This window comes from Sander vitreus, chromosome 20, assembly GCF_031162955.1.
Source record: "Sander vitreus isolate 19-12246 chromosome 20, sanVit1, whole genome shotgun sequence".
Lineage (NCBI taxonomy): Eukaryota > Metazoa > Chordata > Actinopteri > Perciformes > Percidae > Sander > Sander vitreus.
In genome coordinates, this window is record NC_135874.1 from 22,464,645 (window position 1) to 22,487,214 (window position 22,570).

At 40.4% G+C, this 22,570-nt stretch overlaps 3 protein-coding genes across 6 annotated transcripts in view; 1 reads left to right on the forward strand and 2 right to left on the reverse strand.

Annotated features, from left to right (window-relative positions):
* Positions 1-13: 13 nt before the first annotated feature.
* slc66a3 (solute carrier family 66 member 3) lies at positions 14-9,063 on the reverse strand. Its single transcript, XM_078278321.1, has 7 exons — positions 8,794-9,063; positions 6,226-6,308; positions 3,767-3,836; positions 3,602-3,659; positions 2,193-2,313; positions 1,328-1,369; positions 14-252 (listed from the first exon to the last, which is right to left on the reverse strand). Exons 1-7 carry the CDS (start codon positions 8,937-8,939, stop codon positions 152-154), a joined length of 621 nt encoding a protein of 206 aa, XP_078134447.1. The 5' UTR covers positions 8,940-9,063; the 3' UTR covers positions 14-151.
* Positions 9,064-9,678: 615 nt separating this feature from the next.
* Positions 9,679-11,989, reverse strand: cimip5 (ciliary microtubule inner protein 5). Its single transcript, XM_078277363.1, has 3 exons — positions 11,670-11,989; positions 11,471-11,510; positions 9,679-10,960 (listed from the first exon to the last, which is right to left on the reverse strand). The coding sequence occupies exons 1-3, from the start codon at positions 11,897-11,899 to the stop codon at positions 10,763-10,765; spliced, it is 468 nt and encodes a 155-aa protein (XP_078133489.1). The 5' UTR covers positions 11,900-11,989; the 3' UTR covers positions 9,679-10,762.
* Positions 11,990-13,173: 1,184 nt separating this feature from the next.
* LOC144535047 (CAP-Gly domain-containing linker protein 4) overlaps positions 13,174-22,570 on the forward strand; it is a 34,896-nt gene continuing 25,499 nt past the window's right edge. For 3 of the 4 annotated variants that reach the window (XM_078277299.1, XM_078277301.1, XM_078277302.1), the window contains exons 1-5: positions 13,174-13,269; positions 15,854-15,916; positions 17,234-17,365; positions 20,703-20,842; positions 21,387-21,480. In XM_078277299.1, coding sequence (XP_078133425.1) covers positions 15,877-15,916; positions 17,234-17,365; positions 20,703-20,842; positions 21,387-21,480 — 406 coding nt within the window. In that variant the 5' untranslated portion in view covers positions 13,174-13,269; positions 15,854-15,876. The remainder of the gene's footprint in view (positions 13,270-15,853; positions 15,917-17,233; positions 17,366-20,702; positions 20,843-21,386; positions 21,481-22,570) is intronic. The other variant, XM_078277300.1, reaches the window with a different exon arrangement.

The following is a 22,570-nucleotide window of genomic DNA, read 5'->3' on the forward strand; positions in this document are numbered from 1 at the left end:
TTCAATACGGTGGTAATAATACAAAAAGCACATTTTATGTGTCAGTTTTACAAAAGCTTCTTACATAACCGTTTTCATTTTAGTCATGGCTGTGAACAGAGCTGGATGACATGGGAGTGAACTGCAGGTTTACAGGACAGCTTAGTCCAGCTTAGTCCTCTTTCTTGGACCTGCTGCTGTGTCTCTGGTAGTAGAGCACAGTGAGCAGCACCCACATGTTGAGCAAAGTCATGGCGATGAACCGCACCAGAACTGTGACAAAGAGACAAATGTGATTAAAATCCAAGATACCTATGTATAAGAAGTTACTGAGGATTCGGACACATTAACATCAAGATGTAGTTTTTGACATCACAAAGTGATGAGTTGAGGATGTGCAAGTTAAAAAGGTGCTATAGTGAATGTCATTTGGTGTGCCAGGAGCTTACAATGATCACTTTTTTCTTTTTTTTTCCTCAAGGTTTATTGACTATTTCATTCTCTAAAAAAATAATAATCATGAGACACTTTTTCAGATGGAAAAAGACAAAAAGGTAGAGGCCCCAAACTGTTGAAATAACTTATTTGGACCATGTAAACACATTTTAAACTCATCCATGTCTATGACACTACTTCCTTCCTGTTATAGGTGTAAATTTGGCCGGAATACTTGCGATCATCAATTTAAAAAAAAAAAATGCCTCTCTCTTTCAGCAGTCTGGTTAACTTCTCCTTGGATTTTGACAAGTAAGGAATAAAAATACAGATTGAGTACTTTCTTATATTGTGTAAAAATATTTTGCTGTTGGATGTGTGGACAGATTACTGAACGAGCCTACCGGACACAGGCCCAGGTGGGTCAGCCTCTGTTTAAAGACTGACCACAAAGAGACATAAAAGGGCTGTTTTATGTCTCTTTCAGTCTGGCTGTCTTGCTCCTGTGGAGAAGGGGGGGGGGGGGCTTTTACACGTCTGTGCCCAGGAGCCCATTGTCTTATATTCCATCCATGCGTTCATGGAAAATTGAAACTAGCATATTAGCATTTTTTTTTTTTTTTTTAAAACAGATACTATACTGATATATACTACTGACTGAGCACCCACAAGCTTCCCTTATGGAATTCCACTCCTGTCCCTCTCAGTGCAGTTATCCTCATAGCAAAGTACCAGACCACCAAAAAAAAAAAAAAATCCTTTTACTCATGTTAAACTATGATGATAGTTATTTAGAAAACAAATCTTTTTTTTTTTTTTAAAGAGTTGCTTCTGAAATGTTTATAGAGTCACAAAACATTCCTATCTGGGATACTATATATCCCACAGTCATTTGTAATTCACTTTGACTTACCCTGCATGTCTCCAGTTGTCACAGTGGTGGTGTAAATCCGTGCTGGAACAAAGAGGAAGCCGAGTTAATGACATGCTCATTATCAAAGCGAGCGTCTAATATTTAATTAATGAAGCGTGGAATTGCTGATTTGTCAAATTTGGAGCAGAGTAAATAGTACTATGCATATTATTGAACTGAAACATTAGAGTGACAGTACTTTAGGGAGAAGAAAGAAATCTCATAAATTGATTAATTATGAAAACAAATCCCTAGGTTCATTTTGCGTCGGATTTGTCCTTTAACTCGAGCTTCTGCGCTGGAAAGTCACCGGACGACACAATCTTCTGAACATAGTCGTACTGAGAAATACAGAGAGAGTTGTGTGGAGCTGGTAGTCCTAATTAGCTTTGTAGCATCTCATTTGGCAATGGCTCGAATGTAACGGACGTTCATTCATATCAAAAAGTTACGCACTAAAGCTTTAATTAAAGTGTAACCTACATGTGAAAGGAGTTTGAGTCCTCAGATAATCATCACCCTACTCTGCAGTCCCCCTGGTCTAGGTAGCTTTTTAACATGTTTCAGCTCATTGTTTTGGTTTTACAGCCAGCAACTACTCGTTTGGTTCACTCTCACCGCTTGTATTAGCGTCATTTTCAGCCGTTTTCAATGTTAAAACTCCCACTGAATAGCTATCTTCCCACCATCAACGGCGGACAAAGTTGCTGGTGAACAAAGTGTAGCAGTTGCTAATTAGAGCCAGATATTTTTTATTTATTTTTTGTTATTCCTGTTCTGACATGTCAGTATTGAGAAACTGGGAAAGGTGAAGGTGCAACACACAAAGCCTACTGTGTTTTCATGTCCAGTATGTGATACTCACCCATACATGTGTAGGTAGCCATAGCCCAGGAGAGGGCGCTAACCTGTCCAGCATCCTTAGACCTCCACAGGCATTGCAGTTGGGCAAATTTACTGGCTGCACTGATGAATGTGCACAGGCTCTGAGAAGAGAGTGGACAGTCAGACTGAATACAGACTAACACCATGACCAGTGTAACTACTATTCAGCTTAAAAGTTTCACTTTCTGCAGTCGGCGAGAACTTTAAAAGGTCCAATGTGTGGGAATTTCTCCCATCTAGCGTTGAGATCATATATCGCAATCAACTCTCTCGCGCCACTCAGTTCAAAGTACGTATTAGAGCTACGGTAGCCTTCACGCTTTTTTCTGATGACGCCGGTCTCTTGCTCTTTTCAATATCCTTTTTCTTTTTCTGGGCGAAGAAGAAGACTCCTGTTCCTGAAATTTGGATTTTGAATACGTGTGGTCCTTCGTGTTTCCTTCTTCAAACTTGCCGGGGCCGGGAAGCTACAATACCAAGAGCAGCATTAGCAGCACCTGTGAGTTTATCATGTGACAGCGAAAAGGCGGAGCAGTATGTCCTGTATGTCCCTTACCGGCTAACGTATTTCAAGATGGAGCATGAATATGGAGCGTCTACCCCAGTTCATGCAAATGCAAATGTAAACTTCCAAACCAATAGGAATACTTGGAATTTATGGTGGTGGTAAATATTCATGAAAAAAGGACAAGTTCGTGAACGGGCAACACAGATTTTGATAATGAAAAACTAAACACGTTACACACTGGACTTTTAAAGCTATTGTGCGTAGTTTCTGTCTCCCCCATGAAGAATTCTAAGTAATGACAACAATTCTGTCGGTGCATCCACATGATACAAGCCTTCCGTGATCGCGCTTCACCCCCACCCCTCCTCCACGCAGTTGCTATGTAGTCAAGGAGGACACGGAGGATTTAAAAAAAAAAAACCATGGTGAACTCTTCAGAAGAGGTCATTATCTTCACTTGAGTTTCTGCGCGCCAAAGTCGCCGGACGACACCAATTTCTGAACATAGCCGTACTGAGAAATACAGAGAGAGTTGTGTGGAGCTGATAGTCTTAATTAGCTTTGTAGCAACTCATTTGGCAACGGCTTGAATGTAACGGACGTTCATTCATATCAAAAAGTTACGCACTAAAGCTTGAACTTTTTGGTGGAAAGCAGTTGCAGGATCACCGCTCTCACCTATTTAAATGCAAATGCAACTTCAGACACATTCATCTCATTAACCAACAAGACCATTTGGCATTTATAAGGTCTACGTGCCTCCGTGAGATACACCAGGTGCAATGAGGTCTGTTCAAATCTCTAGCTCATTACTCCTGACTGATGACATGCCTTCTCTTTGCTCACTTTCTAACATACTGTGACTTATGATTGATGATTACCATAGCCAAATCTATGATCCACTTCTCCACAGTGAGGAGCCTCCAACCTCCAACAAACCTGAACACATTACGTTAAGGCAATAACACGTGACAGGTATCAACAAAGGCCAATGGGTCATTGATTTTCTTCAACATTAAATGAACATTTTCTATTTGAAAGGATACAGCAAGGTGTAGATGAGGCTGTGCCGCAGGCTGCCGTTGTAGTGAAGGATCAGGAGCAGAAGAATGGCATCTGAGGACACGGGGCAGGTTATACCTTGATCAGTGGGCTGCATGTTTCACAGGGCTGGGTTTTCATTTCAAGGGACACTCGATGGTAAATTTACTGCATTTATATACAGGGTTTCCGCGAGATCTTAAAAAGTCTAAAATTTCAAAATCAGAATTTGAGGCATTAAAAAGTCTTAAATTCACTGAAGTATTGTGTTCTAGGTCTTAAATCATTTTAAACTGGTCTTAAAAGGTGCTGTAGGTAGGATTGCGAAGATCCAGGACTTAAGCCAAAAAATGTCGACAACTTCTCAGTCCCTCCCCCTTTGCTGCTAAAGCCCAAAACGGTCTCCTAAGCCCCTCCCCCCACAAGGGAGAATGAATGCGTGTGCATGAGCAGTGATTGACACGCAGTTGGACACGCAGTTGGACACCCCCCCCTCTGGCCATGATTGGTGTATCTGAACAGGGAGCTGTGGATTTTTGCAAATCACACTACAGGCTGTAGGTGGAGCCAGAGGAGCCAGATTTTATTTTTTAATGACCTGCTTCATGCAGTTCTACTGGAACATAGGGTCAGTTTCAGCAAATATGACAGAAAGTTAGTTTTATATACAAGTCTTACCTACTGCACCTTTAATTTTTTTAGTTCTTTCTTCGCTAGTCCAAATATAATTTTGCTGTTTTATGACTACAAATGAGACCAACGTGCAACTTATATTGCAGCCAATCAGCTTTCAGTGTTATTGGCACGAGTCTCTTTCGGAGTGTACCACAGACAAAATGTATGTTATTCTTCGGCTATGGGGAAGTGCAAGTTTAGTAATACTTGGCATGAAAAAAAACGGAATTTAGGACTTAGCTGATGTTGTGATATACAGTAGGTCTTAAATTTCATTCATTAAAAAGGTCTTAAAAGGTCCTACATTTGACTTGAAACCTGCAGAAACTCTGGCACTTTTCTATTTTTAGCAACCACTCAAAGTGCTTTACAACACTAGCAAACGTTTACCGTACACATTGTACATACACTGGTGTCAGAGGCTACCATGCAAAGTGCCACCTGCTCATTGGGAGAAATAAACATTTGGGAGCAATTTGAGGTTCCGTATCTTGCCAAGGACAATCAAACATATAAACTGCAGGGATTGAACCACCGATCTTCTGCTTAGCGGACGACCGCTCTACTTCTTGCCTGCTGAAGTTTTTACCGTCTCATTAACTCACCCAGAAACTAACATCTCTGGTTTACAAACTAGTTTCTAAAGACACGTAAGATATCGGACTCCTCTATTGTTAAGATGCCAGTAACAGGCTTCAACAGGTGCTGCTCTAGGGGCTTGACTACAGTATAAGGAGTGATCTGTTATGGTGGTTGCTGCAGGTTACAAATGGAGATCAATAAAATGTCATAGGTGACTTAATGCCCCTCTCCATTGAGACCTATGTCAAGTCATTTGTTTCTACACTGCATGGGATTACTGTAAAACTAGAACATGACATCAGTTATTTCCCACATCAACCATGAGGATGATCTATTGATTTTCTGTCAAACCTGTGTAATATTAAACCATACACGTACAATTGTCAATTTGATGGTCTGCTTTGCTATAACAAGATACTATAAGTTACTGTATCTGACCTCTTACTTTAATTATTTTTTCTAGACAGGGATCGTGGGGGGGGTATGAGGCATTGGAAAATATACTAATTAAAAGACAAATCCGGCGCAAAATGAACCTAGGGGTTAATAACGCATGTGTACTGAGTCGACCGTTCTCTGGGATTTGTTTTCATGCTAATCGAATGTGACCAGTTTTAGCGCAAACTGCTAATTAGCTTATAACGCTAGTCGTCGGGGCACTGGTAAAGTAACAAGAAATTGCTATTTCTACACCACTAACAAGGCTCAAAATAGCACCACACTACAACGGTAGCATAATGAGGGTCCCTACATGTAAACCGAAGCATTGAGAACTTTGTAAGACAGTTTATTAAAAAGATAGTTTATAAAGACAGTACCTTTCACGTCTACAGGCGGGCGCCATCTTGGGAAAACAGTCACGACCAGTGGAACGACGAACGCCGTGCTTGAGCTATGTTACTGGTTACTGGTTACACGGCGTATACTTTACCCGTGCCCCGACCACTAGCGTTATAAGCTAATTAGCGGTTTGCGCTACAACTGGTCACATTCGATTAGCATGAACACAAATCCCACGGAACGGTCGACTATGTACATGTGTTATTAACCCCTAGGTTCATTTTGCGCCGGATTTGTCCTTTAAGGAGTTTAAATTAAAAAAGAGACATACAACAGAATACCTGAAAAGAATACACATTTGCCTACAAAATTATAATTACACAACATTTAATAATTTTTTTAATACATGACCCCTCATGCAACTCACCTTGAGCAATGAGGATTGGATATTCCAGGTATGTCGGAGGTGGGTAGTCATAGTACATCTGGTACGTTACAAAAACAATATACCTGTAAAGCAGATGGTGTCAGGTTATTGCATTGTATTATAATGTTAAGCACTGATTTAGACGAAACACTGAAGCAATGTTCAAAAGCAAACACGGCAGAGACTGGGTGAGTTGCAAAAAAAACAACAGATCAGGCAACGGCCGATGTAGTGGGATGGGATTCAACAAACTCAGCCTCCAATTATTTGTAGTCTTTAGCGAAATAATTTCTGAGTGTCTACAGCTGGAGACCCTGCTTACCAAGCTTACATGCAGCTGGGTGCACATGTTTACAGGCTGCTGGTGTGCACAGGTTTCTACGTGCAGGCACGGTGATGGCTGAGAAACTGATGCGAGCAGCTGACGTTGCCGTAATGATAAACAATCAAAACGAAATTCAATTTAAAGCTGCACAAGGCATTTAAACATGCTTGTGGTGTCAAATGGCTGGTAGCTTTTTGACAATACCCCCAAACTCTTGGAAGGCAGTGTCAGTAAACTGCACACAGCATGCTGACGTTCACCCACCAGGCCTATATGGGATGTTTTATACAATAAATAACTGACTGCAGTTGAGGAGAGCGCTGTGGAGGAAGGTCTGGCAAAGCGAGACTAGTTATTGTGTAATGGCTACGTGCTGTGAATAGATATTTTCTCCACCAGCAACACCAGAGATGCATTACCATTAAGGATGGCAGTGTAAATCTATGCCAATGTAATATATGTATTTATAAAATTACTTTTATTTTTGCATACACATCATGCCTAGTGCAGCTTTAATGGCTATTTCACTGTAGCATGCACAGTGACAGCAGGATATTGCTCACCAGCACAGTAGAGACATTTAGGACACGGACACTGCCAGGCACCGGGGAGAGACAGGACACTGACAAATTATACAGCCGTACAGACACAAACTAAATATGATTCTAGTGAAATTTTTATAAAACCTACAAAAATATAAAATAGTAAGGCGATAGCTCCATTAACCATACTGGCTGTAAATTTGAAGGCAGATTTATTCCTAGGGTTTTGTTTGTGTCAATACTTCCTGTTCCAGACATAAACTAGCCTGCAGCGTTGATTTGATGATCCTAACCTCAGACATTACACCGTTTCACACAAACAGGACAAACAAACAGACCTAACTGGGGCCACATTTCCTTGTCCCCAGCTCTGTAAACAACACACAATTGTTTAGGGTTAAGCCTTCACAGTGGGATTATTTGTTATGAGAGATAGCTTCAGTTGTGTGCCTCTGGACTCCCTGCAGACAATCTATACATGTCCTATTTTATATGCTTCAGCCAGAAAAGAAACTGGCTTTACATCATCGTGCTCGCACCAATAATAATCTCTCAGTATTAAGGCTGTTCTTCAGCAGTGGGGTAGTGAGGTTGGTGGAGCAATAAAGGTTTTTTAACGTTTAATTTAAATTAAAGTTGGTTAAGATGTTTAGCTGACTTCACCATTATTAATTAGGGATTCAGCAGCAGTTTATCACATTTAAGGGGGGTCAGCCCTATGTTCCCACAGCCCTATGTTCCCACATTTCTAGGACATTTTCAAAATTAGGACTTGTGTTCCTACATTTCCCTTCAATTTAAGCCCTATCCTCCCACAACATTTTTGAGGGTTAGGGTTAGGGGGATATAATCTGATACATATTTATGAAAAAGGAAATGTGGGAACATACGGCCTAATTTTGGGAAAACAATCTTAGAAATGTGGGAACTGTGGGAACATAGGGCCTAATTTTGAAAAAAAATCTTAGAAATGTGGTAACAGAGCTGTGAGAACATAGGGTTGTCGGAACAGGGCTGTGGGAACATAGGGCCTAATTTTGAAAAAAAATCTTAGAAATGTGGTAACATAGAGCTGTGAGAACATAGGGCTGTGGGAACATAGGGCTGTGGGAACATAGGGCTGTGAGAACATAGGGCTGTGAGAACATAGGGCTGTGAGAACATAGGGCTGTGGGAACATAGGGCTGTGGGAACATAGGGCTGTGAGAACATAGGGCTGTGGGAACATAGGGCTGTGGGAACATAGGGCTGTGAGAACATAGGGCTGTGAGAACATAGGGCTGTGGGAACATAGGGCTGTGAGAACATAGGGCTGTGGGCTGTGAGAACATAGGGCTGTGGGAACATAGGGCTGTGAGAACATAGGGCTGTGGGAACATAGGGCTGTGAGAACATAGGGCTGTGAGAACATAGGGCTGTGAGAACATAGGCACGCTCCCGTTTAAGGATATGTGCGCCTTAACCTATAACCAAGGCCATGATACATTAAAAACATTTTGAATGGAGTTTGGAGGTGGGGTTCTCTCCACAACAGTTATACCCGGTGAGAAACAGGAAGACAACATCACATCAACACCAGCTTTGAATAATAGTAAGTAACGCACTGCATACCTTACCTTATTATGTCACAATGAATTTCCCTCTCACCATAAGTTGCACATTTCAAAGCTCAATAACAGTATTTGGCAAAAACTCACATACCCGATCAACTCGAGGAGAAGACTGTTGAGGCTGACTCCTTCCGTTGATTTCGCTCGCATCAGTACAAAAATCTGCGGGAACTTCAGCACCATGCACATAAACAGTGTGCTGAAATTGGCGGCATGCAACAACATATCGGACGGCATTGTCTGGAGATGGAAAGAACTCACTGCGAGCTTTAGATTGTCAGATCTCACAGGATTTTGCTAAAAGTGGGAAACAGATGCTGCTGCTGCTGCTGCTGCTGCTGCTGCGCTGTCACCAGTGTCAAGGTACTGAAGGTAGATGCATTTAGAAAGGTTTTCCGTTGTTTACTTTCCAAATAAAAGAAAGTAAATCGTATTTTGAAATCGTGGCCAAATATTTCTTTGTTGTAAAGGTTCAAACGAAAGAAATAACACTGGAGTTTGAATCTATTGCAAGTCTAAAAAGAGCTACCTTTCCTAAACTGTTCTTTTTAGAAAGATGGATAGACTTTTATTTTGAAGGCAAGGTTATTATTCTGTGCAGTTTCCTGGTAGCGGTATCTTCCTATGGTATCTTTTCTCACTTCCGCATACATCCACTGAAACCTGATTGGCTTGTTGTGCTCGCCAGTTAGACCAAAGTATTTGAAGCTTTTTGAAGTCCTCATTTCAGAACATGCGATGTTTCTCTCTCTTCCTGTCTTCTCTCGTTTAAATGAGTCCGCAGTTCAACATGTTGGAAAGCTACTCTACAAGGACACAGTCTGCAATCACATGATGGGAAGCATCCAATCACTGTTAACACAAATACTATGCTATCTAAGCAAACTCTTGTCTGCTGTAGCCTACTGATTAAACAGGAGGTATCGTCTATAACTTTTAACATAACAAAATCAATTCAGTACACCCAGACTTTTAAAATTCAAAATCTTTATTGAAATGAGACATTGACTTCGATCCAGATCGTACAAGTTTTTCAAATTCGACGGGGATCAACATTTTTTTCCTTCAAATTCAGACAAAAAGGTTTATAACAACATAACACTATGCAGAATGGTATTTTGAAGCAGCTACAACAGTAACAACAACCTGAGATATGCTGCCGCTCACATAAAGTGCAGATGAGTGTAAGCTACGTTATTGTGAGGATCACACAAATGAAATGACTATAATTCCATGTTTCTGGCAAACATGTAATTAATGTAACAGCAATTTTAGGCATTTTAAAATGAAAAAAAAAAAATATAATAAGATATATTCTAATAGCATCAGCAAGTAAGATTCTCACATTTACTTATGATGGAGCTGATTTTAAACTGTATGCTAGTTTTTGTTTGTTTGTTGTTTGTTCATGCAGCACTATTTGAGTGTGCAGAAATGTAGTGGTGATACAACCTTTCACTCATCCAAATTTGATCAGGTATCTTGTTAGATTATCAAGTAGGCCAGTATCTGATTAAAACACCTGATGGAGCTCGGATGACGTGAATCTGATCTGCTGGTGTCTTCCCTTCTCGCCTGTCTTTATTGGAGAGCAAATTTCTGCAACATCCACTTTTGTACTCTTTGCATATGTAAAGAAATGTTTTTGCCGCAGACAACAACACTCAGATCTATCGTCATCTATGAATAAATGAGTACAATTCTGGACATAAAGTACAATATAATCAATAAATGATTGCATATCTGGGAAATTAGCAGATGTAGGACAACAAACATAATTTTCTTATTAGTCCTGACTCCCTCCCTGATATGGCTTTGAAAGATGTCTGTACTTTTACTTAATAATTACTCTCGATTAAAATGACAAACGTCAAACCAAACATCTAATCTAAACTCACTTAGGCTGAGCTATGGTGAGTGCCACACCATGCCAAACCCATCTAAGCTCCATATAAGGACAGCGCAGTCCCAGCTTTGTAGAGTCCAGGGTAAAAAAAGAAAAGAAAAAAAGATCTGATATGCAGAGGTGCGGATGACAAGTGACTCGTCTTCACAGCGGCTTAGCAGGGCAGCATCTCCTGGTTCTGCTTGCGCTTGTGATGGCCTCCAGACCAGAGTAACAGCCTGTCCAGTCTGACCAGTTCACTCCCCAGCGGAGTGTACAGTCTGCTGCCAAACATCTGGTTGGTGGTGTTGGGGACGTCATTAGAGAAGAGCGACACATAGCTGGGTAAAGGCTCCTCTGACTTCGGCTGCCCCTACATACACACAGGGGGTCAGATGTTTGTTGGCAACATTCAGCTGTACAGTGTAATGGCTTGCAGATAAAGCTGACATTAAATCCATCAGGGACAAATGAGACTTAGTAATCCTGTCATCAGTTACCAAGTTACCACATAGGATGCATTTTACAATACTGTCAATGACATTGTACTGAGTATTTAGTCATGTTTACTTCAAGTGGATGAACCATTCTAAAGAATTTACAGTAATCAAAGTTGATGAAAAAGAACAATGATGTGAAAACGTTCAAAAGTCAAATATTGCAGTGCTCAGTGCTGTATAGAATATGATAAGAATGGGCGCTATTTCTAATTTCCCATGTGCATTTTAGCGTTATTGAGTGAAATGAAAAAATATTAGAGCATATTCATTTGAATTTACTCAGAGGTTTAGCGCCGGAAAATCTGTTTAGAGAGGTAAATAGTTCTCAATTTCACAGGAATCTCAACATAATTTGTGAAATGTAGCTACACATTTCGACTTACCATTTGATCATAGTTCCTGAGGAAGTTCCAGTTCTTCTCCCTGTGGACCACAATGTATTTCATGACCTATACACTAATATGAAGTGCCACAACTTCACTAGCTAGCTATAGTTCAAGATTTTAGTTGGTAATCAACATCATAGAAATGAAGTCATATTTAAAGTCAGAAAGTTTGAATATGTACCAAAGTCACACTCACCATTCCCGCACTCCTCTCCTTTCACTCCATACCATCTCTTTCCACACTTGGTCCTGTTTGACGGGATCACGCCTGTCTGGATTCAGCTCTACGGTCACCGCGTCTCCTTTAGCGTAGCGCGTCCTGTCCGCCGGTGGCTGGGTTGATATCAGCCTGGTCCCGTTACCGTTGGCTTGTTCCCGTAACCGGTAGCCTGCAGAGGATACGCGCCTAACATTGTTTAAGTCCATTCTGGTAGCTAACAGATTCAAAAATCGTGCTTTATGCGCAAGTGAGCTGAGTGTGTATAGAGAAATCACTGCCAGCCGTTTTGTTTTCGTTTCCATGGAAACGGTGTTCCGGCAAATAACAATACTTTCACAATAAAATGTAAACAGTCCATAAATAACATTCTACTTCTTTGCTTATAGGCTACAAAATCAACCACAGCTAATTTACAGCAAGTAAGAAACTGATTTCGGTACCTACAAAGCGTCATTTTTTTTTAGACTATGTTAAAAAGTAAAAAATAAAGACCATTTTAAACACTACAGCTCCTGTAACTTAGATGCACACATCGAATTTAGGTATAGACCATATAAATAGAATATAAATATATAGGCTAATGTTATAGGCTATGCATTGATTATGATATTATTAGCTTAATTGTTGGTAGCATATTGTGCTTGCTGTAATTTTTTTTGTTCCTAATGTCCAGAGGTTCTGGTTTACATAATTTGAAAAGCTATTTTCACCACCTACAAACACTAAAAAAAAAACAGTTAACAGCTTTGTATCTCCCTCCATCACTCATACTGACAGGTAGCCTATAGACAGAGATTTAGAAAGAGGCAGCTACATGTGCTGAGGGCTCTTCAAGTCAGTGAAACCACACTGAATGTGCTCTTTCTTAAATGGACATTTAAGGGAATGTGTCCAGAATAGGGCACTGCTGCCCCTGCGAAATGACCATCTGCTGAATGGGAAGATGGATAATGTCCTGTATGGACGTATCCCTACACAGACTGTTGCAGTAAATGATAAAGGAGGTGCTGGACTCAAAAGTATCCCCATCACCTCTGTTTCACGTTGCTATACTTGAAAATATGACATTGCATTTTCAGTTTCAGAGTATAGTTTCTGTTTGTTATTTGGGAACATATGCTAGAGATCAATCTACCATTGTGCATTTGTCTGAGAGGAGTAATTGTCAATTCAAAAATTAAAATACGAAATGTACTTAAATGGTTTCCGTGTAAAGATAACACACATTTTAGGATTTTGGAAATTATTATTTTCAATTTTAGGACATTTTCAAAATGTTTTAGATCACATTTATTCAGAAAATTTTATTTTCATCAGAACTACACCATGCTGTTCAAACTGTCATCCTTATTTTTATTACCTGAGGTTTATAAAGGGTGTGTGTTGTAGTTGTATTACATATATTTTGAAAACCGGAAAAGTAAAATAAAAAAAACTACTTTATTCTGAAAAATGAATTCTGAAGAGGATGTACATTAGCTATGTAGAACACAGTGGGAATTGATGGAAATTAAATCCGCTTCTCACTTTAGAGTCATTTCCCCATGAGCGCATTGAAACGAGCCGGGAGGACAAGGTAACGCAAGTGTTTTTGTGGACTGTTAGCTATACATGACATTTATTTATATGTCCAGTCGTAAAGTGAATTTAAAGCGTGTAGAATGCTTGGCCCAGTATTTGTGCTAACGTACGTTAACGTTACCTCTGAGGAGCTAACGTGAGTGCACATAAGAGAAAAGGCACTAGCTACATCTTACTTGGCAACTTTTCCTCCACAATGCATGAACATAAAATATAACTGCTTATATTTACCAGGCATTCACTAAAATAAATACGATATAGTGTAGGTCTCAGTCGGCTTTTTAACATATGCTAGCCGGCTAACGTAAACTGTTTACTGTCAGCTGTCTAATGATAGGATAAATAAAAGATGTGCTAGGAGCTGAAGTTGATGGGGAATCAGCGATATAGCTAAGTGTTAGGGCATTTGATTAGCTAACATAGCAGCAACATCAGCTGCCTTCAGCTCTACAAACCTGTGATACGAGGGAGTGGTCACTACTGGGTAAGTTAGCTTGACCTGTCCGGCTGTAATAAGTAGTATTAACGCTAGCTAGCTAAATCTAGATTGATACCATAGACTGCCAGTCATTGGTTGATACAGGAAACAGCCAGTTAATAAGCAGCCTAATATAAATCAACTATCAAACAACTGTGGAAACATATTAGTGAATAACTTGGAAGACTTTTGTGACAGTAAATTCGTAGGATACACACGGGTGTTTTCATTATTCAGGTTGATTACACCTCCCCTTAGGTTAAAGGCAACGTTAGGTGGAACTATGCTGGGAATTGCAGGACGTTACAGTACATGTACAAATAAAAATGTCAGGGCTGCCTAATTAGGCCAAGTGAAAACACCTGTGTTGGTGGACCATTTGTGTGTTGGGGCTCTGAGGTTATGATATTCCATAGACCTTTTTCACAGCAGACATTTTGGCTCGTCATAGCAGGTAAATCCACAGGTGTATTTGATAACATGACTGCAAACTGACTGCATTCAATTTAGGTGAGCAATTTCCAGGGCACTGTTATTGTGCATGCTGGCTTACTGTCATAGTTTAGTGGGACACTTAATGGAACTGAGCCATCGTTAACCACATTTGTTTCACCTGTGCTTTTCCGGCTAATATGACAACTCAAAATGTCTGTCTGTGGAAAAAGTCCTATTTAATGATATTTAATGACCTTGAACAGCTCCAAAATGCTGAAACAAACCCAAGACTCCACAGTACAACATATATTGTATTTTAGTAGCTTGATTTAACTTTTTAATTTTGTATTTTATGCAGATAATTAACTATTATTCTAGGGGAATGTTTGTATACACTGCCACAATCCTACACCAAACTGTGTTGTTGTAATGATTGTTGTGTTCAATGTGGAATGTAAATGATTCACAGACACTGCAGCATTTGTGGAATTAGTAGTCACAAAGTAATGGTTGCCAAAAAGTTATCGGTTAAAAATATGTCGGTATTGTCTCTGTGGCAGGGAGAAATCATCGGTCGGTCAGACAAACAAACAAGGAGAGGCTTGTTGCAAAAGTAGGGCATTGTCCGAGGTCACAATGCAAAGTCTAATCTCCAGACAGACAGCCAGTTTAGTGACCTCAGAGAGGCTTCAGGAATAGGCTCTCATCTCACTCTTCAGCAACATGAAGGTTGAAGCTGACCAAATGACCATTTTTATTATGTTTCACATGGATCAGCTCAGGTCAATCAAATAGTCAGATAAGAAGTGAGAAGTACAATAGGTTTTTTTTTTTTTTTTTTTTCACTGAAGACATTTCGACATGTCACAATAGGAAAAGCACAGGTGTAAATGAGAAAAATAATACTTCCATTGTGTGTGCATGCTTCCGTGGCTTTCTCGGTCACTTAAATAGAACAGAGCCATCATTAATTAGTAACACATTAAAGATGTCTATTGTGAAAAATGCCTATTACGGTCGTCATTACTCTTCTTGCAATATTTTCAACAATATAGCCTATTGCGTTTTTCTGTTTGAGTGTGTGCAATCTGCGCATCCTACTGTTGTTTAGCTTGAAATAATTTTTTTTTTTTTTATAAGAGAGGTCACAGGTGAGGTTCAGCTAGATCTCTCTTCTGGAGCTGGTAAGGATTCTTGAGTCTTTGGCTAATGCCAGTGGATGCTTGCTGTCAAGGGGAATTGGACACTGGTCTTTATGGTGAAGGACAGTCTTCCTCATCACAACCACTACTTTGCTGCCCTTTTATGCTGTGTTTGTTTGAACTGTCACCCTACAGACACATTCTTTGCATTGTTGTTCTTATGGTTGACTAGTTAGATTAGGTGTCAGTGGGGTCAGCAGTGCACACGACTGGAAAATGAGAGTGACATTCCAGCCTGGGGATAGTCAGAAGTGAGAACTGGCTGTAAATAGCCACTAGACCTGGGAGTGAGGGGATCAACAGGATATAATCAGAGCAAAGGGGCGTTTCATTGGAGGTTGAGGAGGGGACTGTCTCTGTACTTGGGGGGGAGGTTATTTTGAGAAGCAACTTGGTTCGATGTTCTGCTGGACCCATAGACAGACAGTCTATGGCTGGACCCAGTCTGTGTCTCTTGATTTTAGCTTAGCTGGACTTGGAATCTTTCATGGACAGCAACAAGAACGAGGATAAAGGAGAAGATGACAGTGAGTGTTGATTTGGAAGTCTTTTTGGGGGGGGTGTCAGTTTTGCCTTCCCAGGTGTGTGTGTGTGTGTGTGTGTGTGTGTGTGTGTGTGTGTGTGTGTTTCAACATCTAAGGTTTCTGTCCTTTTCCCCAGCCTCCTTTTTACTATTGTCGGAGTTTCAAGATAAGGCTAGTAGTTAAGCATATGTTCACTATAAACCTATTTGTTTAAAAGTCTTCAGGAAAACTAAAATCATCACTCAAGCTTTATTTTATGGCAGTAGAAAGTTTCTTTAACTCAAATGCAGACTTTCTCGCTCTCTAATCCTTAGGCCTAAATATCAGATGATTTTGTTGGTTTGGCCGATTTATAATCCTCATGCATTTACCATACTGCATATTACATTTTACCTCAATATGTATGTCAACATAATATTATGATAATTAATAAGTACTAATTGTCATGTACTGTGTGTAATAGTTTCAACGTGTTGCACTTGCATTCTGCAATATATTACAGAATCAGAGGAGGATGAGGAGGAATATTACACTAACAATATTAACAGTCCTATGACATGCTGCTTTTTGGATGCTTTTATTTAGGCCTTAGTGGTCCCCTAATACTGTATCTGAAGTCTCTTTTATTTAGTCCTTAGTGGTCCCCTAATACTGTATCTGAAGTCTCTTTTATTTAGGCCTTAGTGGTCCCCTAATACTGTATCTGAAGTCTCTTTTATTTAGTCCTTAGTGGTCCCCTAATACTGTATCTGAAGTCTCTTTCCTGAAATTCAGCCATGGTGCAGAATTACAGCCACTAGAGCCAGTCCCACAATGAGCTTTCCTTAGTATGTGCCATTTCTGTGTCTGTAGCTTTAAATGCTATTGAGGAGGAGAGGGGGGGGGGGGCAAGGGGGAGGGTGGGGGTGTGGCCTTGACCAACTGCCATGCTTTGCTCATTTGCAAGCCATGATGTGTGTGTCTTTCTCATGGGCGGGCCAAATTCTCTGGGCGGGCAAAGCAGAGAAAGGGGAGGTAATCTTCCTCCTTATGACGACATAGAGCTCAACAGTCCCGCCCACAGTGGGTTCCGGAAGTAAAAATACAATGCAATTTCTCCATTGACATTTTCAGTATAAGCCATAAAATCGTATATTAATGTTAAAAAACCTCGTGAAGTTTTCATGCCATAGGACCTTTTAAGGCTGTTGGTACTGTGATATTTTACTACCTATATATCTACCTATATATTTTTGGAGTTCACACTGCTTTGTTGAAATTAGACCTACTTCTAAGAATTGTGTTCTAAGAATAAGTCTTCTAATATTGTTCTTGCCACAGGCCCTGAGGGGGAGATGACAAAGGAGGATGTTTCAGAGCCTGTTGAGGGAGACACTTTGCTGGGCTGGGCCTCTTCCTATCAGCGGCCGGTTATCCACCAGGTGGCCTCTGCACCAATGCCCAGTGACTGTGGTGAGGATCCACAAACATGCACACATTCAGTACATATGCACAGTGGAGCTGTGTGACATTTTAAGTTAATTAACAGATATAAACAGATCTATGGCTGGAATTTGAAAAACGTTTTTGATCATGCAGTTGAAATAATGATCAGCTGATGAATACTAAAAACGTTATTGAGTTATGATTATTGATCATTTAATCAGTGCACTACTAGGCGTGACTCCGTCGAGATTCAAGCGGTAATATTCAATGCTGATGATTGAGTGAGATATCAAAGTTCTCAAACCGCACTCGAATATGCTGACCGATGATTCCCTTTTTATGGTGGCAGATATCTATTTCTTGCTCCTCATTTATTATTTTAATATATCCTGGCATCATTTTTAATTTTGTGAATAGTTTTACACACTTATGATGGCTTAAGCTAACACAAAGTGAGAGTCAGATTGATTTTCAAATAGTAATTTCATTTGTTTGTTTTACATTTTGTCATTTAATGCAGTCCAGTGTGTTTGACAGAAAGTGTACAACTTAACAAATGTATTATGTCCCTATCGTGTCTAGGGGCGGGGGACACTAACAATTAAATAAACCCGGGGAAAAACCAAGGGAAAGGCAGAAACAGTTCAAGATGAATCAGATAATGTATTGTTAAACTAACAAACAGAAAACTGTCTTCACAAAAGGAAGACGAATAACTCCCTAAAGGAAGACTAAAGCGCTAAGTTTTAAACAAACAAATCACAATTAACACTAGCTTTACTGCACGGGTCTGAAGCAACACACAAGCAGCTTCCACACTGGACACACTGGTTTGGTTCTCTCTGGCTCGACTCTTGTTCTCTCACAGGATCACACCGGCTTCCACTGAAGCGCTCTCCAACTCACACTGGCAATTACTGGCTCTGCACAGCCACTTACATCCCGGTGTCGGAATCCTCTACAGTGAAATACAGACAAACTTTACACCGTTTAGCATTAGCTGTCGGCATTGTAACCGTGTTTAATCCAGCTACTAGCTAGCGGTAGGCTAACGTTAGCTGCTGTCGAGTATAGTGTTAACTAGCGTCACGTGCAGTGATGCCTGTAACGTCTGTTTCAGAGCATCAGAGAGAAGTGCAGACATGTCAGAAGCACCGGAATGAGGCACCGAAATCCGCGTTGCTATTCCTGCAGCAGCAGGATGTGTTACGAGGAAGTACGGCAAAATAGTAGCCTGTTAGGCACGACGCAAAGCCGAGTGAAGTGAAAATAAATACGGTTAATACGATTTAATAAAATAAAATTTAAAAAAAATTAACGCATTATGCTCGACCCTTAATCGCGTCGCGATTAACACGTTAATGCTGATAGCCCTAATAAAAAACATAATTCAAACCGATGTGCGCATTGGCAACACATGGCTCAAGAAGCCGATAGCCTAAATGTAATTCCCTCCCATTAAAATCTAAATATTTCATAAAAATACCTATCAGGGAATGTTAACTGGGTTGTTGGTCTCTAAATGTTTTAACTTTCATGAGTGCGTCTCTCTCTCTCTCTCTCTCTCTCTCTCTCTCTCTCTTTTTTTCTTTCTTTCTTTCTTTCTTTCTTTCTTTCTTTCTTGCTTTCTCACCAGTTGATCTCCAATTTAACCTGCTCCCGAACCCGGTAACAAGTAGGGCTGAATGATTTTTGAAAATAATGTAATGGCGATTTTTTTCAAAAATATTGCGATTTTGATTCAATATGCGATTATTTTTTAAGCTCTTTGTCTTCTGTATTATTCAACAAAGTGAGGCATGAATTTATATGAATGACTCTTTTATTTAACTACTTCAGTCACAGTAGTATACTGAGCACTGACCGCCTGGTGTAAACATTCATATGAAAGTCAGAAACAAATCACACAAACTAAAGTGCAGATTGTATAAATATAAAAACAAATATGTGGCTTTACCACACTTAGTAGTATTTATATTTAATTATCATTTACTGTAATAAACATGTGGATTGCGCTTTTTAAACACTGTCTTTGTAAAAATATAGTATATACAGTACGGTGTATTTTTTACAGCGCACACAGAGGAGCTTCCTCCAGCCCCTCCCCCTCGTGAAGTTGTGTGCCGCGTGCATGACAGCGTCAACATTGCACTCAGAGACAGAGAGGCTATCGTTACGTTAGTAGTAGCATGCTGCTGCTGGTCTTGCCGTGGGATTAACTGTACTAATAAAACCGAAACGACGCAGCCACGCTGCTGTGAAAGCTCCCTGAACGTCATTTATCAGAGTCTGGTTGTTACCCCTCTCCTCCACTCCATGTCTTTATAACGGAGCTAGCTAACTGCTAATCAGAGCTAATCGTTGCTAACCGAGCCTTCAGTTCTGCATGCCTGTATCCATTAACTACATGTATGGACTGAATAAAACCGTTCATTTTGTTAAAATGGCTGTAAAAGTTTTAAACTACAACTCAGAGTTGTTTGAATGACAGAAATCTGCTCAAGGTATGGCGTAGCGTTAGCGTGCTAAGTTGATGCTTTCTCTGCGGGTGCAGACTGATTTGCTCTTGCGAGTCACGTGACCAAATCGCAGCCTTTGTGATTAGGAAATCGCGTCTTAACATATCGTGATATTATTTCAAATGCAATTAATCGTTCAGCCCTAGTAACAAGTGATCCACCGTCGTGGTACAGAAAACCCTGCGTTGAACCTGAAGTCAAATCTTGCTTCGTAGTACAGGCCTCTGAAGAGAATCGCACACAAGCGGAAAACACAGCAAAACACTATAGCACGTAACAAAATAATTGATCTGTTCCTAAACAGGTAATAGGCATATCAGTTGAGTTTGACATGGAGTGGAGTGCTGACATACAATCGGTTTTCATATATCATGAATGAAATCATGTGGTCATTAGTCAGCATACATGGCTCTTAAATTGAGCCCTCTTATGTGTAATACAGTCAGTAAAGCAATTGCAGAAAGTTTGACACTGGTTAAATTATAAGCGTTGGTATTCACTGTGAAAGGCCAAACCTATTTGCTTTCAGCCTCAGTCGGGCTCTCTAATACTTCATTTGGTTCACGGCATGCCATCCGCTGTCACATCTGATTTTCATTCGCCTCTGCAAGCACAGCAAAGGCATTTCCCAAGATTGCAAATTTGATTGAATCGATTGAACAGTGTGTTGCAGAAAGTTAATGTATGTCTGTACTGCAGAGTTTCACACATGCTCTCTTCACATGCATATACAGGTGAACAAGGAACATAAAGCTTTGGATTCCTAGTTCCAAGGTTCAAGGTCAATTACATTACCTAAAAGTTAAACTGTATCTCTGTCGTTTTTGACATCTTTCCTTTTCCAGAGTTCTCCTTCTTTGACCCCAGTGAGCCGCAGTGCAAAGAGGTTCTTCTGGATCCCAACACAACCATACCAGAGCTGTTCGCTGTCCTCAGGCAGTGGGTGCCCCAGGTTCAGAAGTACATCGACCTCATCGGCAATGAGGTGACGCCATTTAGCATTTTTCCGTGTCTGTGCTTTGATACAAACTCTTCGGTCTGTAAAAGTTAAAATTCATACCTCTACTCATTGATTATTCACAAATCATGACAAAACCATGCAAAATACAAAATATGCTAACTGAAAACACCAGAATACTTTAAAGTAAAATAAACCTGTTTTCTGGTTGTTGGTGAAGGGCCTGCCAACCCACCCCCAAACCACCTCCACTCGGAGTTACACAAAATAGCTGCAATGCAGTAAATTTGCGCAGGGAAGTGCTTGTCTCAAGGGTAAAAGCAAGAGATTATTTTCTCTGACTCTCTCACTAAATAACTGTTACCCTTGAGAAATAAACGCCTCATTTCGATGTTAGTTTGCACAATTCTCGTCCAAATTTAAAGATAAGTGGCGTTATGAGAGGCCCAGCTTACTTCTCATTCATCAGAACAGTGCCCCTGAGTTTCACTTTATAGATTATCATGTAATATATCTGCACAACGACACTAGCGGTCCTTAGTGTCACACTGCACATCTTGTCTTTGCACAGATACTAAAGAGAGGCTGTGGTGTGAATGACCGAGACGGTCTGACAGATATGAGCCTCCTGCACTACTGCTGCAAGGCCGGGGCCCCGGGCATCGGTTAGTATTTACAGGGGTGTTGAAAAAACACTCAACTGGATTTTAAAAGTGTACACACATCTATTCCGTCTTCTCTGTGTGTTAGTTTGTTTTGCTACTCCGACCAGTGAACTGGATGACTCGGTGAGCACTGCTACTTATCATTACTTCTCCTCAAACACAGTCTCTAGAGCTGACATAGTGGCCCCGTTTTGACCTGGTATTGGAATCCGATCTGAGTAATCCGATAGCTCTTTGTAGAGGTGTGAATGCACCCAGGATGCATTGAGGACTCATTGAGATCCGATCACTCCGACCACATTCAGAGGTGTTTTAGGCCACATATGGCCACATTCTTATAGTAATGTGTACGCGTATTTCTCCTGGTACACATCAACAGCCAGCAACTCAACTGTGAGCGGAACTACGTACTCTTCTAAGTCTTTCTCATTACAGAAACCACTGAGAGTAAATTGTGTGTTTTGGATGTTATCATCATAATGTTGTGACGATGTGTCTCTGTTTTTGTTCCTGTGCTGCCTGCTTTTATAAAACCTCATTTTTAGTTTAATAAAACGTCCCGAGATCACAAATATGTAGGGTCAGGTAGTGGTCAAAGGAGCGGCTGTAATCCCTGTGTAACGGTTTCATTTCTATAAATTATTTTACGATAAAGGTTCCCTGTTATTTAAAAGCTTTTATTATTAAGTTGCATATATAGATACTAAACTTCTAAACACAGAGATTCAGTTAGAAGCTACAAACGTACTGAGAGCGGAATACACGGAAACTTTTACAAACGTCTTTCTCTCCTGCACAGGTCCTGGCGCCCGTCAGTAGACATCCTTATTTTGGCACACAGACTGTATAGCAGCGCTTTGTCATTAGTCCTCGCATGTTTCTCTCTCTCTCTCACACACACACGCGCACACACACACACACGCGCACACCACACTTACAGGTATGTGCAAACGGAAATGATGTACGTGTTTATTTTCATATTGAGCCGGGAAGTGAGATCTGATCGTCTTTTCTATTTGGAGGCACATTCTACTGCCAGGTGTAAACACACCTGTACTTAAAGCTGTCCACTTGTGACTGGATCACTTAG

Excerpts from the sequence above, each read along its gene's own strand:
- slc66a3 (XM_078278321.1), bottom strand. The coding sequence starts at position 8,939 with ATGCCGTCCGATATGTTGTTGCATGCCGCCAATTTCAGCACACTGTTT. Across the intron at positions 3,660-3,766 it reads AGCCTCATCTACACCTTGCT|GTTTGTTGGAGGTTGGAGGC; the intron begins GTATCCTTTCAA and ends TAATGTGTTCAG. Across the intron at positions 253-1,327 it reads GACAACTGGAGACATGCAGG|TTCTGGTGCGGTTCATCGCC; the intron begins GTAAGTCAAAGT and ends TCTTTGTCACAG.
- cimip5 (XM_078277363.1), bottom strand. The coding sequence starts at position 11,899 with ATGGACTTAAACAATGTTAGGCGCGTATCCTCTGCAGGCTACCGGTTA. Across the intron at positions 11,511-11,669 it reads AGGAGAGGAGTGCGGGAATG|GGAGAAGAACTGGAACTTCC; the intron begins GTGAGTGTGACT and ends TGTGGTCCACAG. Across the intron at positions 10,961-11,470 it reads TCAGGAACTATGATCAAATG|GGGCAGCCGAAGTCAGAGGA; the intron begins GTAAGTCGAAAT and ends GTGTGTATGTAG.